This window comes from Camelus ferus, chromosome 11 (genome assembly GCF_009834535.1).
Source record: "Camelus ferus isolate YT-003-E chromosome 11, BCGSAC_Cfer_1.0, whole genome shotgun sequence".
In the NCBI taxonomy this organism is placed as follows: Eukaryota; Metazoa; Chordata; class Mammalia; order Artiodactyla; family Camelidae; genus Camelus; species Camelus ferus.
In genome coordinates, this window is record NC_045706.1 from 33,441,818 (window position 1) to 33,457,288 (window position 15,471).

The following is a 15,471-nucleotide window of genomic DNA, read 5'->3' on the forward strand; positions in this document are numbered from 1 at the left end:
TGATATTTCATCAACTATTATTCTGATTCAAAGCCTGAAATTGTACATTGAGATCAGGCTTTAAGATTGGCTATCATCCATTATCACAAACTATTAAAGTAAAACAAAATACAGTGTTTCCCTGGTTATCCATGCTTAATTCCCTATGTCACATCAATCCTTTTTTGAATTTTTCTCATCGTATAATTCTTGTTATATGAGTAGTTTCACAAATTAATTAAGTCAATCTGAATTAAAAGCCATCAGCAATACACATTTGATACTGCTATTACATACTACAAATGGGGCAAATGTGCTAGGTAATGAAAACATAACTACATGCAAGTATTATAAAGATGAGTAAAACATTAGTGCTGCTTTTGTTTCCTTTCTAGCAAAAATAAAACCATTTACCTTGAAATGTGTAAGTTTTTCCTGAATTGGTTAGCCCGTAAGTAAAAATCAGCCGACTCTGTCCTTTCAAGAGGTCTTTAACTGGCTGCAGAATGCAACCCTGAAAGAATTCCTTCTGTGTAGTTTCTGGGCCAAAAACCTAAAGAAGCGTTTTTAAAAACAAGTCCTTTTAGAAAAATCAAGTTACTATTCACAGTGAGTTCTACACTCTCATGTTTTTTAAATTTAAAAGATTTGTTTTACAAAACTCATTCTTAAAATAGCTGCCATATCCTCCAATTCCCACAAATATACTTGATAGTTTACTGTCAAAAAGTTTTCAAGATAGAAATCTGATCCAACCAGTAAGTTTTCATCTAAATTTTGAAAAGAACATTTAAAAAAACAGGTAAGAACTCTACAGAGATTTATTCACTTCCAATTATATATATAATGTACACACACACACACACATATATATATATACACACACCTGAAATTTGAGTCCTACCATTAAGAAAAAAATACCAGTGCCTAAAGTCTAAGTTCCATAAGTACTAGATATATATAGTTCATTACATACAACTAGGTAGCAATTTAGCCTTAGCCAAGTCTCTTTTTCTTAAAAGTAAAATCTTCAATTTCACATGGGTACCTGCCTTGGAAAAACTGAATGTCTGTGCCATTTGCCCAGAGCTTTTCTCACTTAACCGACCAATGATACTTTGAGGATCTTTCAGCACCACAGTCTGCGAGTCCAGAATATACACACAGCCCTAGAACACAAATAAATAAATAAAAGTAAACCTACAATAAATAAAAATGATATTTTGCCCATTTAATGAAAGTAAAATATTAAAACCCAATTAAATTCAACACAAACCTTAGACTCATGTTCTTTTTCTGACTGTGTGAATGGTCTTATTCGAAGACAAACCTGGAGATAATCTTTGGATTCCAATCTGTTTACCTTTAAAAAGGAGAAAATATTTTAAAAATACTAAATATGGATTTTCAGAGATATCTTTCTTTAAAGTGTCTGATTGCTATGAACAATGTGAGATTATACACAATCTCTAAGCAAACAGTGACTTCTGGTTTTAACTATTTTATACATTTAAAGAAAAACAAATCTTTAAAAAAATATATATATATATATCACAAGAGATTCAATTTCTTCTACCTTCTATGTTTATACTTGAAGTTTACAATATCCTTCTTTGCCATAAAATTCTAACCTTTATAACTGATACAGATTAACAAGGATCTAAGTCACTAAAACATCTAACTACAGAATAATCACAGGTAACTAGAATAGTCTGTTAACCCAAATGTTCAATTCCACTTTGCATTTAGAATTTTTTTTTGCTGTATAGCATTTTCCTTACTGCTTCCTTTGAGGAAGAAACAAGACTAGTTCATTTTTTAAGATACTTTAATGAAATACCTTAAATTTTTTAAAAAAGTGAAAAGGAATCAATTACTTGAAAAACACAACTCACCAAATAAGACACAAAAAGTAGAAAATTTGAATAATCCAGTATCTATTAAAGAAATTCAATTTACATTCAAACAAAAGAATCCCAACAAAAAACTCCAAACCCTGGTAATTCATGGGTGAATTTTCTCAAACATGTATGGATATAATCATATAAACTGTAGACAAACTCTTTAAGAAAATAAAGGAAGAGAGAATACTTTTCAACTAATTTTGAGTTTAACATAACCTTGACATCACAACCTGAAAAGGATCTCCTCAGGAAAAATTACAGAATATCCCTAATTAAGATAGAGGCAAAAATCCCATAACAAAATAATAGCTAATATATAAAATAGGATTAACACATCCTAACCAAAATAGTTTATCCCAGGAATGCAAGGCCAATATAGCAATCAAAAATTAATTAGGGTAATTAGACACATTAAAAGAATAAATGAGAAGAAACTTATTTCTAATAGGTAGAAAAAAAAGCATTTGAATGATGATATAAATTTAATATACATATTCAACATCCATTAATAAGAACTCTCAGCAAATTTGAGAAGGGAACTTCCTTAACCTGATAAAGTGCATTTACAAGAGACCTACAGCTAAGATCATACTTAATTAAAGACTGAATCAAAGATGAGTAGCAAGATGAGTAACAACACAGGGATTTCTGCTCTCACCACTTCTATTCAACACTGTGCTAGAGGTTCTAGAGGTTTTAGCCAACGTAATCAGGTGAAAGTTGGATGGGGCAGGGAGAAAAGGAAAAGGAAAAAGGGAGAGGGAAAGAAAAGTACCCACAATGAGAAGACAGGAATAAAACTGTCCCTATTCATGGACAACATGAACATCTACAAATATCTGACAACATCTTCAAAAAAGTTACTGGAACTATTCAATGAGTTTAGCCATGTAGCATAACAGAAGATCAATATGCAAAATCGACTGTTTTTTCTATATACTGGGAAGAAACAGAAATTGATTTTTAAAAGCAATACCATTTGCAATAACCTCAAAAATTATGAAATACTCAGGAAAAAGACTTACAAAAGATGTGAAAGACCTGTAGATTGAAAACTACAAAATACTGCTCAGAGAAACTAAAGGAGGCCAAAATAAATGGAGATACACCTTGTTGGTCATTTAATAGATTCAATGTTGTTAAGATGTCAATTCTTCCAAAATTGATCTATAGATTCAATGTAATTGAATCAAAATCCCAGGAGGGTTTTTTGGTAGCAACTGGCAAACTCATTTAAAAATTCACACAGAAATGTAAAGTACCTCGAACAGTCAAAACAACCCTAAAAGAGGAAACTTGGTAGGCTAACACTACTACCTGATTTCAATACTTACTTTAAAGCTACAGTAATCAAAACAGAGAGGTATTGAGAGACAGATAAATGGATCCATGAAACAGAATACATAGAGTATTCAAAAATAAACCCCCATATATAAGGACATCTGATTTATAGCAAAGGTGCAAAAGACATGCAGTACAGAAAGGACAGCTTTTTCAACAAATTGTGCTAGAGTAACTGGACAGCTATATGCAAAAAAACAAAAACAAAAAAAAGAAAGAAAGAAAAAGAATTTGAATACACACCTCACATTGTACATAAAATTAACTCAAAATGGATCACAGACCTAAATGTAACTAAAACTGTAAAACTTCTAAAAGAAAACATAAAAGAAAATCTTTGTGGCCTTGAGTTAGGCAAAGATTTCGTAGACACAACACAAACAGCACAATCCGTAACAGGAGAAATTGGTAAACTGGAATTCCTCAAAATTAAAAACTTCCCTTTCAAAAACACTGTTAAGGGATGAAAAGACAAGCCATAGACTGACAGAAAATATTTGCAAAGGATACACGTGACAAACAGATGTATCTGGAAAATATAAAGACCACTTACAATTTAATGAGAAAACAACCCAATTTTTTTAATGGGCAAAAGATTTAAACTGACACTTCTCCAAAGATACACAAAAGGCAAATAAGCACATAAAAACATATTCAACATCTTTAGTCATTAAGTAAACACGAATACTAATTTGATACTAATACATACCTCTTACAATGACTAAAAATAGAAAGACTACACAGAGGAGCTAACAAAAAAATGAAAGAAAAGAACAAAGTTCGAGGACTGATAATACCCAACTTTAAGACATACTACAAAGCTACAGTAATCAAGACAGTTCTGGCAAAAGAACAGAATCAGTCAATGGAACAGAAGAGAGCCCAGGAACAGATCCACATGAATATAGTCAACTGATCTTTGACAAAGAAGCAAAGGTAGTATAATGAAGCAGTCTCTTCCACAAATGGTGCTGGAACAACAGGACATCCACATACAAAAATTAACCTAGACATAGACTTTACACCTTTCACAAAAATTAACTTAAAATGGATACAAACCTAAAAGTAAAACACAAAACTGTTAGTCCTAGAAAATCTGGATGACCTTGGGTTTGGCAATAACTTTTTTGATTCAACACCAAAGGCATGATATATGAAAGAAATAATTGATAAGCTGGATTTCATTAAAATTAAAAATTTCTGCTTTGTGAAAGACACAGTCAAGAGAGTGAAATGACAAGCCAAAGAATGAGAGATAATATGTACCAAAAAATTTGTAAAGCACTATTATTCAAAATACACAAAGAACTCTTAAAATTCAACAGTAAGCACATAAACCAATTAAAATGGGCCAAAGACCTTAACAGACATCTTACCAAACAAGATATACAGATGACAAATAAGCATATGAAAACATTGTATGTCATCAGGGAAATGCAAATTGAAACAATGAGCTATCACTACACAATTATTAGAATGGCCAAAATCTGAACACTGACACCACCAAATGCTGGTGAGGATGTGGAGCAACAGGAACTCTCGTCCACTGCTGGTGAGAATGTGAAATGCTACAGACATTTTGGAAGACAGTTTGACAGTTTCTTACTAAAATAAAAACCATTGTACTATACAATGCACCAATCACATTCCTCGGTACTTACCCAAAAGAATTGAAAACTTATGTCCGCACAATATCTACACATGAATGCTCATAGCAGCTTTATTCATAGTCCCCCAAACTTGGAAGCAATCAAGATGCCCTTCACTAGGGGAATGAATAAACTGCAGTAAACCCATATAATGGAATATAATTCAGCACTAAAAAGAACTGAGCTATTAAGCCATGACAAGACATGGAGGAACCTTAAATGCACACTGCTAAATGAAAAAAGTCAACCTGAAATGGTTACATACAGTATAATCCCAACTATTTAATACTCTGGAAAAGGCAAAACTATAGAGACAGTTAAAAGACCAATGGTTAGTGGGGGTGGAGAGGAGACAAACAGGAGAAAAACACAGATGAATTTTAGGGGAGTGAAAATACTCCATATGACACCATAATGATGGATATATAATGATGGATACACAATGACAGATACACATTTGTTCAAACCCGTAGAATGTACAACACCAAGAGAAAGCCATAATTTCTAACTATATTGTGAGGACTCTGTGTATTAATCATGTGTCAATGTTAAGTTCATCAGTTATAATAAATGTACCCCTCTGGTGGGAAATGTGGATAATAAGGGAAGCTATGCATGTGTCAGAGCAGAGGGTATATGAGAAATCTCTGTACCTTCTGCTCATTTTTGCTGTGAACATAAAACTACTCTAAAAAATAAAGTATTTAAAAACAAACAAACAAATAAATATACTGACCACACCAAGTGTTGGCGAAGATGTGGAAGAACTAGAACTCTCACATACTGCTGCTGGGAATGTAAAATGCTATTATCACTTTGGAAAAGTTTGGCGGATTTTTGACAATGATCCAGCCATTCCACCCCTAGGTATTTATCCAAGAAAAAAAAAAAAAAAAGAAAATACATGTCCATAAAAAGATTTATACACAAATGTTCATAGAAGCTTTGTTTGTAATAGCTAGAAACTATAAACACAAATGTCCATCAGCAAGTGAATGGATAAACGAATTGTGGCATAGCCAAACAACTGGCAGTAAAAAGTAATGACCTATTGATACATACAACATGCATAAAACTCAAAATAATTACGCTCAGTAAATGAAACCAGATCCCCTCCTTCATTTATAAAAAAACTCTAGAAGTGCAAACTAATGTATACTGGCAGAAAATCTGATCAGTGGTTACTTGGAGATGTGATGGGAGGGAGAGATTACAAGGAGGCACAGGAAACTTTTAGGAGTAATAGAGATATTCACTATCTTGGTTGTAGTGATGGTCTCATCCAAAACTTTTCAAACATGTGCAGTTTACTGTATCTCAATTGTACTTCAATAAAGCTGTTAAAAATATCATTTACAATTGCATCAAATACCATGACATGTTAATGAGTGTATTTAACAAAAGATGTTAAAGGCCTCTACACTGAGAAGTACAAAACATTGCTAAAACGTTAAAGACCTAAATTAATGGAGAAATATACCATGATTATAGATGAAAACTCTCAGTATTATTAAAATGTCAATTCTCTCCAAATTGATTCATAGATTCAGCGCAATCCCAGTCCAAAATCCCAGGAGACTATTTTATGAAAACTGGTATGCCAATTCTAAAATGTATGAATATGGAAAGAACCTAGGAAACCCAAAATACTCCTAAAAAAGAAAAGCAAAGTTGGAGAACTCATACTGCCTGATCTCAAGTATTATTAGAAACCTACAGAAATAGACAGTGAAGTATAGGCATAAGGATGGACAAATAAGTCAATGAAAGAGAATTATGCAGAAATAGAACCACACATATATACACACCCATGTGATAATTAATAAAGGCACCAAAACAATATAATGGGGAAAATAAAGTTTTTTCAACACAAAATGTTAAAATAACTAGATAAATGGCAGTAAGAAAATCAATCAACCAACCTGGACACCTACATCAACCATACACAAAAACTAATTCAAGATGGATAACAAATACAACCATTAAAACCAAGGCTCTAATCATTTCTAGAAGAAAATGTTCAAAAAACCTTCACAACCTTGGGCAAAGATTTCTTAGAGAGGATTCAAAAGAAATTACCATAAAAGAAAAAAAAAATTTAATTGGGTTTTAAAATTAAAAACCTCTATTAATCAAGACCCTATTTATCTGATAAAGGACATGTATCTACAATGCATAAAGAGTTCTCACAAGTCAATAATAAAACAAACAACCTAATCTTTTTAAAAGGGGAAAAAATTTGAAGAGACATTTTACAAAAAAAGGTACAAGAAATACTTGAAATAGTGCTCATTTAGGGAAATGCAAACTAGAACCACAATAAGGTACTACTACTACACTCAGAAAATTACCAAGAGCTGGCAAAGAGGTGGAGAAACTGGAACCTGCATACATTGCTGGTGCTGGTATGGCCACTTGGGAAAACAGTTTTTATGAAGTTAAATATGCACTTATCATTTGACCCACAATTACTCCTAACTATTTCCCCAAGAGAAATGAAAACACAAGTTCACAGAGAGGCTTGCAAATGAATGTTCAGAGAAGCAGTATTTGTAATGGCCCCAAAATGGAAACCACCCAAATCAAATGTCCATCAAATTGTAGAAGGAAATGTGGCATATCTGCACAAGGTATTGCTGTTCAGAAACAAAAAGTAACAAATTACTGACACATGATGTGTCAATAAATCTCAAAAACATCATGCTAAATAAGCAAAGGGTCAAGCAAATTTTTTTTGTAAAGAAAAGACAGTTAATATTTTAGGCCCTACAGGTCCCACAGTCTGTCACAACTACTCAACTCTGCCATTGTTGTGCAAAAGCAGATCTAGAAAATAAGTAAACCGGTAAGTATGGCTGTGATTCAGCAAAACTTTAAGTTTGAATTTCGTATAATTTTCACATCATGAAACGTTATTTTTCTTTTGATTTTTCTTCAACCACTTAAAAATGTAAAAATCATTCTTAGCTTGTGAACAATACAAAAATAGGCCTTTGTATACTGACCTTTGTGTTATGTGAAAGAAGGCACACAAAAAAGACTATGTAATGTATAATTCCATTTATATATCGAGAAGCATTTATCCCTTCCTCCCTTTTCTTTTTCTGATTAACTTAGCTAAAGTTAAAGAGCCTGGCATACGATGGGTATTAAATAACTATTCTTTATCTAAGTCCCCTATACTCTCCTTTCCCTTTCCATCATTCTTTATAAAATGGATTAGTCCATCTCTCTAAGGCATCAAAATTAAGTCTAATCTGCAATAAACAGAATATAAATGGATTGAAAGTAAATGTATAAGAACAAGTCTATAAAGAAAAGCAGCAAACATAGTGATTGAAGGTAGAGTGGTAGAAGGACTTTTATTTCTTAAACACTACTAAGTAAATTTTTCTTTAATCTGCATTATTTTTTAAACTAAGGCCTGCAATTCCTAGGGGCATAGTGGACAGTTTACATTTTTGAAAGACCCACAGCAGCACCTGACATATGTTGAACACCATGAACTATTAACTCGAAGTAGTTCAGTTTCAACATTAGATCACACTGTTTCTTTTGTGATGGCATATCTTAGTGAAGGTGGATTTCCAGTGGTGGTTGTGATAAAAAGTACGTACAGCCCCAAAACAACGAATAACAGGAAATGAGGGTGGCAGTATCCAATCTAATTCCAAAGCTTGAGAAGTTGTGCAGCACCCAAAAGGCACACAAAGCCCATTAGGAAGTAACCGTGGTTACTGAAGAATGAAATAAAACATTAATTTTTTTTCCAAATGGCTACTAGGTTAGGGCACAAACAGTTATTAAATAGTTTGCACCTATTATTTGAAAAGGAACTGTTATGTGTTTAGGACACCATGAAAAAATTACTAAGATGGAAGTTTGCCTTAAGTCTACAAAGTGGGGAAACCTCTGCTCTTGTATCTGTCCACGTGTGTGTACGTGTGCACAAGCACACACATGCACGTACCCAGTTCCACTCAATCATGATAGTCAACATAACTCTGTTGTACTTACCTCAGTGCTTGAAGCAACTAAGGAAAATTCACGAGAGAGGTCAAGCTTAATGCCATCAAAATTTATTTCCGAAGGCCTTTCAACTGGGTCAGCACTGAAAACATAAGATGGTCTAGGCACCCCATCCTGATTTAAGTTAGATTCCATTCTGCAAGAATAACAGTAATTTCTTTAGATAACCTCCATAAATCAATATACAAGCCATCCATTATTTAAAAAGTCTGTGAGTCCAGCCCATTACTTTCCTCCATATAGCTAGATTTCCAAAAGGAAAACATTGGACTTCATCTATAACGTGACGACCCATGGAAAAGACAAAAGATCAAATTATTTACAGACTCTGAAAAAACTAATATTGGACACAACCTACCACTACTATTCATATGATCCACACACCACCGGTGCATGGGTAGATTCATCCAAAGAGATTTCATGAGTAAAGATAATCCAGAAAGTATGATAGTATAAAACATTCAGCCTCCACCTGATATCCTCTCAGAAATCAAACAGTGAGGGTGGAGTAAATTATAACCTTCTGTTTTTCGTTGTTTAGTATCTTCTGAAGAATGTTACTTATAGACTTTGTAACGTTGCATTTAGAATTTAAAGTCAGTTATCTGGACAATTACTTTCAATTGAATTCTTCTAAATAAAAGTGAAAAAAAGTATATGAACACATTCGAAACAGTACCTGATACATCACAGGTCTTAAAAATTAAGTTTAACATGAAATAATGCATCAGTAAACTATTACAACTAAATTAAACACCAAGGTACTAAATTTAAAGGTAAACCCAGAGGTAACCTTCACTGATAAAATATTAACATTCAAATATTTACTGCACAATACCAGGGGGAAAAGGAGTGAGCGCTTTACTCTTTGAACATTATGAAATATCCAGGACAGCGACTGCCAACCAGGGTTCCTGGCTCAAGAAGGTAGTTAGTAATGGGCATCCGCAGACGTTAAGTAAATGAGTCAAAGATAGTCCTTGTTGTTTACTTCTTCACAGCAGGCCACAAACATTACTTCAAAAATCTACTGAGGTGTGAAACTCAAATTTTCACACATCCACTTACTTTATTTATTTTTAATTAATTAATTAATTATTTTAGTGGAGGTACTGGGGATTGAACCCAGGACTTCATGTATGTTAGGCATGCACTGTAGCACTGAGCTACACTCAACACCTCCCCATATCCATTTACTTTAAATATAGCCAAAATACGCTTATTTTTAGCTATACAGAGCCTAACTGGTTTGTATATCCCATGAAACTGCACCCATCATCTGCTAGCCACAGATAACATCCAGGACTATGAAGACCCCAAGCCTCTGACACAGGGACTCCCTACTGTGCTGCTGAGCAACATCACTCCCTCTCCCAGTCCCCTGGCCCCTCCCAGTTCCCTTGCCCTCTTCTCCTTCTAGGTGATGGCCCTTCACTCTAGTCTCTGGAAGGTCTCATACTGCGGGCGACTTTCCCAGCATGCAGTCCTGTCAAAGTGTTACCCCAGTAAAGCCCCTTGTGTGTTACTGCCGCCTTGTGGTGGTATCTTTTTCCTTGCTCAGCCCTGAAACTCCCCAAACTCAATACAATAGGGCTGTTTTCAATTTTCTGTTTTTCCTAAATTGCAAAAAGACTTAAGGAAGTTATACATTTGCTTTCAACAAAACCCAGCAAACTATAGGATCAACCAACCATATAATTAAGCAAGTTTAACACCTTCATTGTTTTTTTTTTATTGTACAATCAGTGATGTAATCAAATGAGAAAATTACTTAAATGAAGTCCAATAGAATACTTCAAACATGTAATTTATGGATGAAAATTAAGCAAAAAGGTAACTGATAGAATAAAAAAAAACACTGATCTAGGAGAACATGAGAAAAGTTTGCAAAAACATGAAAGTACTGGCTTGACATTTCATATCTCAGATTTCATAGAAATGTCCAGGAAACAGGGAGGTGTCATTCTTTGCCTTCAATTAATTTTTGGTTAAAAAAAAAGTGTTGATAAATATTTTATGAAATTAGTAACTTAGAAAGAATATTGTACCTCCTAAAAAAGAGTAAGGTTATAGTAGTTTCTACTTGCTTATATGTTCAGTTTTCAATGAATAAACTGCCTCTTAACACTTAAAAAATTGTTGAGATATACAGTCACTTCCTGTACTTTCAGTTAACTTCTAATTTTGTGTGGCCTCCCTGACTAGAAACTTCTTGTGATCAAGGACCACGTCTTATACTACTCTGAATCCCTGACAACAAATTCAGAGATTCATGTAGTGATGAAGATTCTCTGCATAGTGACTTAAATAATAATAAATAAAGTCCTCTATACCCCCCCAAAAAATTATTTGGCCCTACTCTTTAGAGATATCTTTAGCAACAGCAGGGTTCAAGACCTAATTTGGAAAGGCTGTTCCCACAACTGAGAAACTGTATCTTTTATCATCTCGCCAGTGAGATTCCATGATTGAAGGCTGGTGAAAAATAACTGCTGCTGAATGTGGTTTCTGAATGTCATCCACAATATACAGTCTGAAAAATGTCTTCACTGTGGGGAGGATATAGCTCAGCGGTAGAGTGCATGCTTAGCATGCATCAGGTCCTGGGTTCAATCCCCAGTACCTTCATTAAAAAGTAAATTAATAATAATAAACCTAATTGTCTCCCCCCACCAAAAAAAAAATTAAAAAAAAATTTTAAGTCTTCACAACTAATGAGTCCTTTATATTATTTTGTAACCTGAAGTCTCAGATCTTGTACACCTAATAAAACGTATACACTGCTATGCTGCTTCTGGGTAAATTGCTACCTTATTTCAAGAACAAAAACAAATCTGAATTTAACCATCTTTGGGATTATAAACAAGCTAATCCATAAGGCGTGAACTTTTGTCAACTAGTCCTTCTGCAAGGAATATTTGAGTGCTGCACCAGGCAGTTATCACTGAAAGAAAAAGTAGGAGATGGGGGAAACCTTCCAAACTGGTCATGACAGCACTAGCCACACACATCCCCTTCCGCTTAGCACTACAAAGTTCAAGAAGTGCGAGCCCCAGGCACCGGCAGCAACCTGGGAATTAACTGCAGACTGCCACCACAGGAATCCCACAAAATGAGAGCATGCCACTTGCCGAGCGAACTGCTCACCTTAGGGATTCAGGACGCTAGATCTGTCAATAACAAAAGCAACAATAATAAAAATATTAACGATTGCAAACACTTGGTGCCTACTATATACCGGCACTCTTTCTAACAGCTTTATATATTATCATTTTATATTCATAAGAGCCCGAAGAGGTAGGTTCTATCATTAATCCCTGGTAACAAACGAAGAAACAGGCCCAGAGTTTAAAGACGTTGCCTTGCGTCACACAGCTAACAAGAGGCGGCGGACACAGATTAAACCCTAAGCCTCAGCTTTCCAAAGCGCACCCGGTGCCCAAGGCGTCCTCACTGCTCCACAACCCAGTTCCTGAGTAATTTCAGGGGCGTCACGAGCCCCGTCGGAATGTGCGCACGCTGCCTGAACCGTTTCCCCCAGTCACCTGGTGTGTGCGGAGTCTCCCATCGCCTTCCTCGCACCCTCACCCGCAAACGTCGTCCTGCCAGCCCGACCAGCGAGCACCACAGACGTATATTCCTTTTCAAATTCAAACAATGGCGGCCAAGGCCCCGCACTGAACGCTGGGAGTGGGCGGGGCTTCCGGGCGCAGCCGACAGCCGCTGTGAGCTTCCCACCAGCTCCCGGGAGATGCTTTCAAATCTGGGAGGAGGGTCTCGGAATGCCGGGCGACCAATGGGCGGAGGAGGACGGTGGGCGGAGCTTCCCGCGGGGCTCGACGCGCCCGGCAGGGTAGGACCCTGCCTCGCGACTACGGTGGGGACCACCCTCTGCCGGATGGGACGCCGATCTCGGATTCCGTCCTGGAGACAATAAAGGTGTGGCGAAGGTCCCGAGGTGAGGCCGGTGCCACTACACTTAGCCCCGCGAGTCCCCTAGGAACCGGTCGAGAAATGGCCTTGTCCCTGCAGGCCGGAACGGGCTCCGCATCCGGAGAGTCAGAACGAGCGCTGCCCGCACTCGGAGGGTCACTTCCTTCGCTGCATGATCCTGCCTGTCGTCCACAGTGGCCCTCCTGAAAGAAGTAAATTTTTCTCAGAATAAATTTTCATAAGCATTTTTGGTTTTGGGATTTTTTTTTTTTTTTGCCTTCCTGAAAATATAAAGCAGCTACTGCTGTGAAGCGCTGTACTGTGACAATCTATCTTCCATGCAGAGGCAAGGTGTTTGCAATGCCCAAAATGTAAGTGCCAGTACGTCTCTTCTTTTAAAGTGGTCCTCTTCTTTTGAATGTAGTGTTATTACATTCAAATGACAAGTATTTAGACCGTCTCTTCCTGCTGTACTTCGTTTTAAAGAAAAGTAACTGCTAATGTTAATGGAGCGTTTACCCTGTGCCAGTCAAGATCTAAGCATTTAAAATGGATCGTCCCACTGATCCTGAGAACAACCTTTTCAGGTAGGTCCTATTATTATACCCTTTTTATAGATTCTGAGGAAACTGAGTTCGTATGTTTAAGTAATTTGCTGAAAGGCATATGGCTATTAATGGAGGTGGAATTTTAAACTCTCAGCTGAATGATTTCAAGATCCTGCCTCTCACATGTGGTCTCACTTTCAACTATTTTAATAGTTTGTAGAATAGTAACTGGTTTGAAACTTACTGTCTTCCCTTCCTTATTTCATATTTATATCTCCCATAACCTCCCCCTTCCCAATCTAACTTCCCACTGTCTCCTCATTCAGTTTCCCTTCTTCCCCTACAAAATAGTCATATTTGAGGTGCACCAGTTTGGAGTAGAGAAGAGAATGCGAGACCAGGAGTAAAAATGAACAGAGAAAGTAGGTGTGAAAGGGAAGAAAGGAGGAAAGGTAAAATAAAAACTGTGTTTTACTGTCCAGCTGGAACTCAAGTCCTTAGGGTCCTCTGTGTCAAATTCTCCATTGCTCCCCCAGACAAGTCTACGGCTAAATCTGCACTTCCGGCCATACCTGGTAATGCCTTTATTGCTTTTACTAGCTGTTACTCATTTCCAGCTTTTGAGCCCCCCAGGTGCTACATTTAAATACTTATTGAAAACCTATGTGCCAAACAGTAGGCCAGGAGTTAGTGAAACAGTGGAGAAGAGTGAGCAAAACAGACACTCACCCTAAAGGAGCTTGTATTCTAATAACTGGGAACAAAATTACAAATGCAAATAATTGAGAAATTACAACTGTACTGAGTGATTTGAAGGAAATGGTTTTTAGAGCTGTAAGACTATGTCACGGGAACCTGAGCAAATAATGTTTAATCTGGGTCTCCAAGGGTCTTCAGGCAGTAACTAGGTTTAAAAAAAAGAGAGAAATAAGCACTCCAGGTGTAGGGAACATAATACCAGGCACAGGGGAAGGATAAATACAAAATCCAGTAGGTTCTCTGCCTTATTTTATTCTAGGTCCCAGAAACATTCTGCATAGTTTAATGTTTCATACACACAGTTGTTTCCGCCTTGAAACACTCTTCATTTGGCGTCTGAGTCAACAAAATGTCACTCTCTTGTTGTTTACTCTTAACCTCACTGGCCACCCAGCTTAGTCTCCTTTTTCTGTCTCAAAATTATGGGAATCCTCAGAACCTGATCCTGAGCCTGCTTTTCTCTCCTCTACAGTCTTCTTCTTGGCAACCTCATCAACACCCTTGGATTTAATTATCTTTATCCTGGTGACTCCTAAGTTCCTTATCCTCCCCAAACCTCTCCTCTGAGCTCCAACCAGATGCAAATATCTCATTATCCTCTTAACATTTCCACTTGGATGTGTAACAGATATCTCTAACTTAACATATTCAATATGGGACCTTGATTTTTCATTCCAAAACCCAAATTCTCTCCTCCTCAATCTGTCTCAGTAAATGACACCACTGTGTATCTACCCAGTTATTCAAGACAAAGAATCATCTTTGAGTCCTTTTACCTCACCATGCTCATCCAGTTCATAAACAAATTTATTTGTTGTACTTTTGTGTTGTAAGTGAAATAAATATTCCTTTCCCTTTTCGTAGCCCAGACGACAGCCTACCAACTGGTCTTCCTGCTTCAGGTCCTGAACCCTCCATTCTTTATAGAGCAGCCCAGCCAATCTCAAAATGGAAATGATTATGTCAGTTCCTGGCTTAAAGCCCTTCAGTGACTTTTTGGAATAAAACGTATTTATATTGTTAAGTGAAGGAAAAAGGTGTAAAAGAATACACTAACTTTTGTGTAAGAAAGAGAAATGGGTCTACAAACTTAGGTATATATTACCACATTCACATTTTTGGCTTATTTTTGAAGCTAGAAATTCAGAAACTATAAATGAGAAAATTAATTGAAAATGGTTATTATCTATAGGGCATGGGAATGTTTTGCAAGGATTAGTGATGGGAGTGTGGCTTCTCTGAGTACCTTTTTTGTTAAATAGAGTTTTGCTTTTTTTAAAAATTAAATCTTAACCAATGGAAATAAAAACAAGCCCTAAAATATAACAC

The 15,471-nt window shown here is 36.2% G+C and overlaps 1 protein-coding gene across 7 annotated transcripts in view; it reads right to left on the reverse strand.

The window, feature by feature from the left end:
• Nucleotides 1-12,592, reverse strand: part of KIF20B (kinesin family member 20B) — a 67,584-nt gene extending 54,992 nt beyond the window's left edge. For 3 of the 7 annotated variants that reach the window (XM_032491344.1, XM_032491346.1, XM_032491342.1), the window contains exons 1-5: nt 12,448-12,592; nt 8,891-9,038; nt 1,256-1,342; nt 1,032-1,148; nt 394-532 (exon numbers count right to left, since the gene is read on the reverse strand). In XM_032491344.1, coding sequence (XP_032347235.1) covers nt 394-532; nt 1,032-1,148; nt 1,256-1,342; nt 8,891-9,038; nt 12,448-12,470 — 514 coding nt within the window. In that variant the 5' untranslated portion in view covers nt 12,471-12,592. Of the gene's footprint in view, nt 1-393; nt 533-1,031; nt 1,149-1,255; nt 1,343-8,890; nt 9,039-12,049; nt 12,073-12,447 lie in introns of all 7 variants that reach the window. The other 4 variants (XM_032491347.1, XM_032491345.1, XM_014558360.2 and 1 more) reach the window with 2 other exon arrangements.
• Between the last annotated feature and the right edge of the window lie 2,879 nt (nt 12,593-15,471).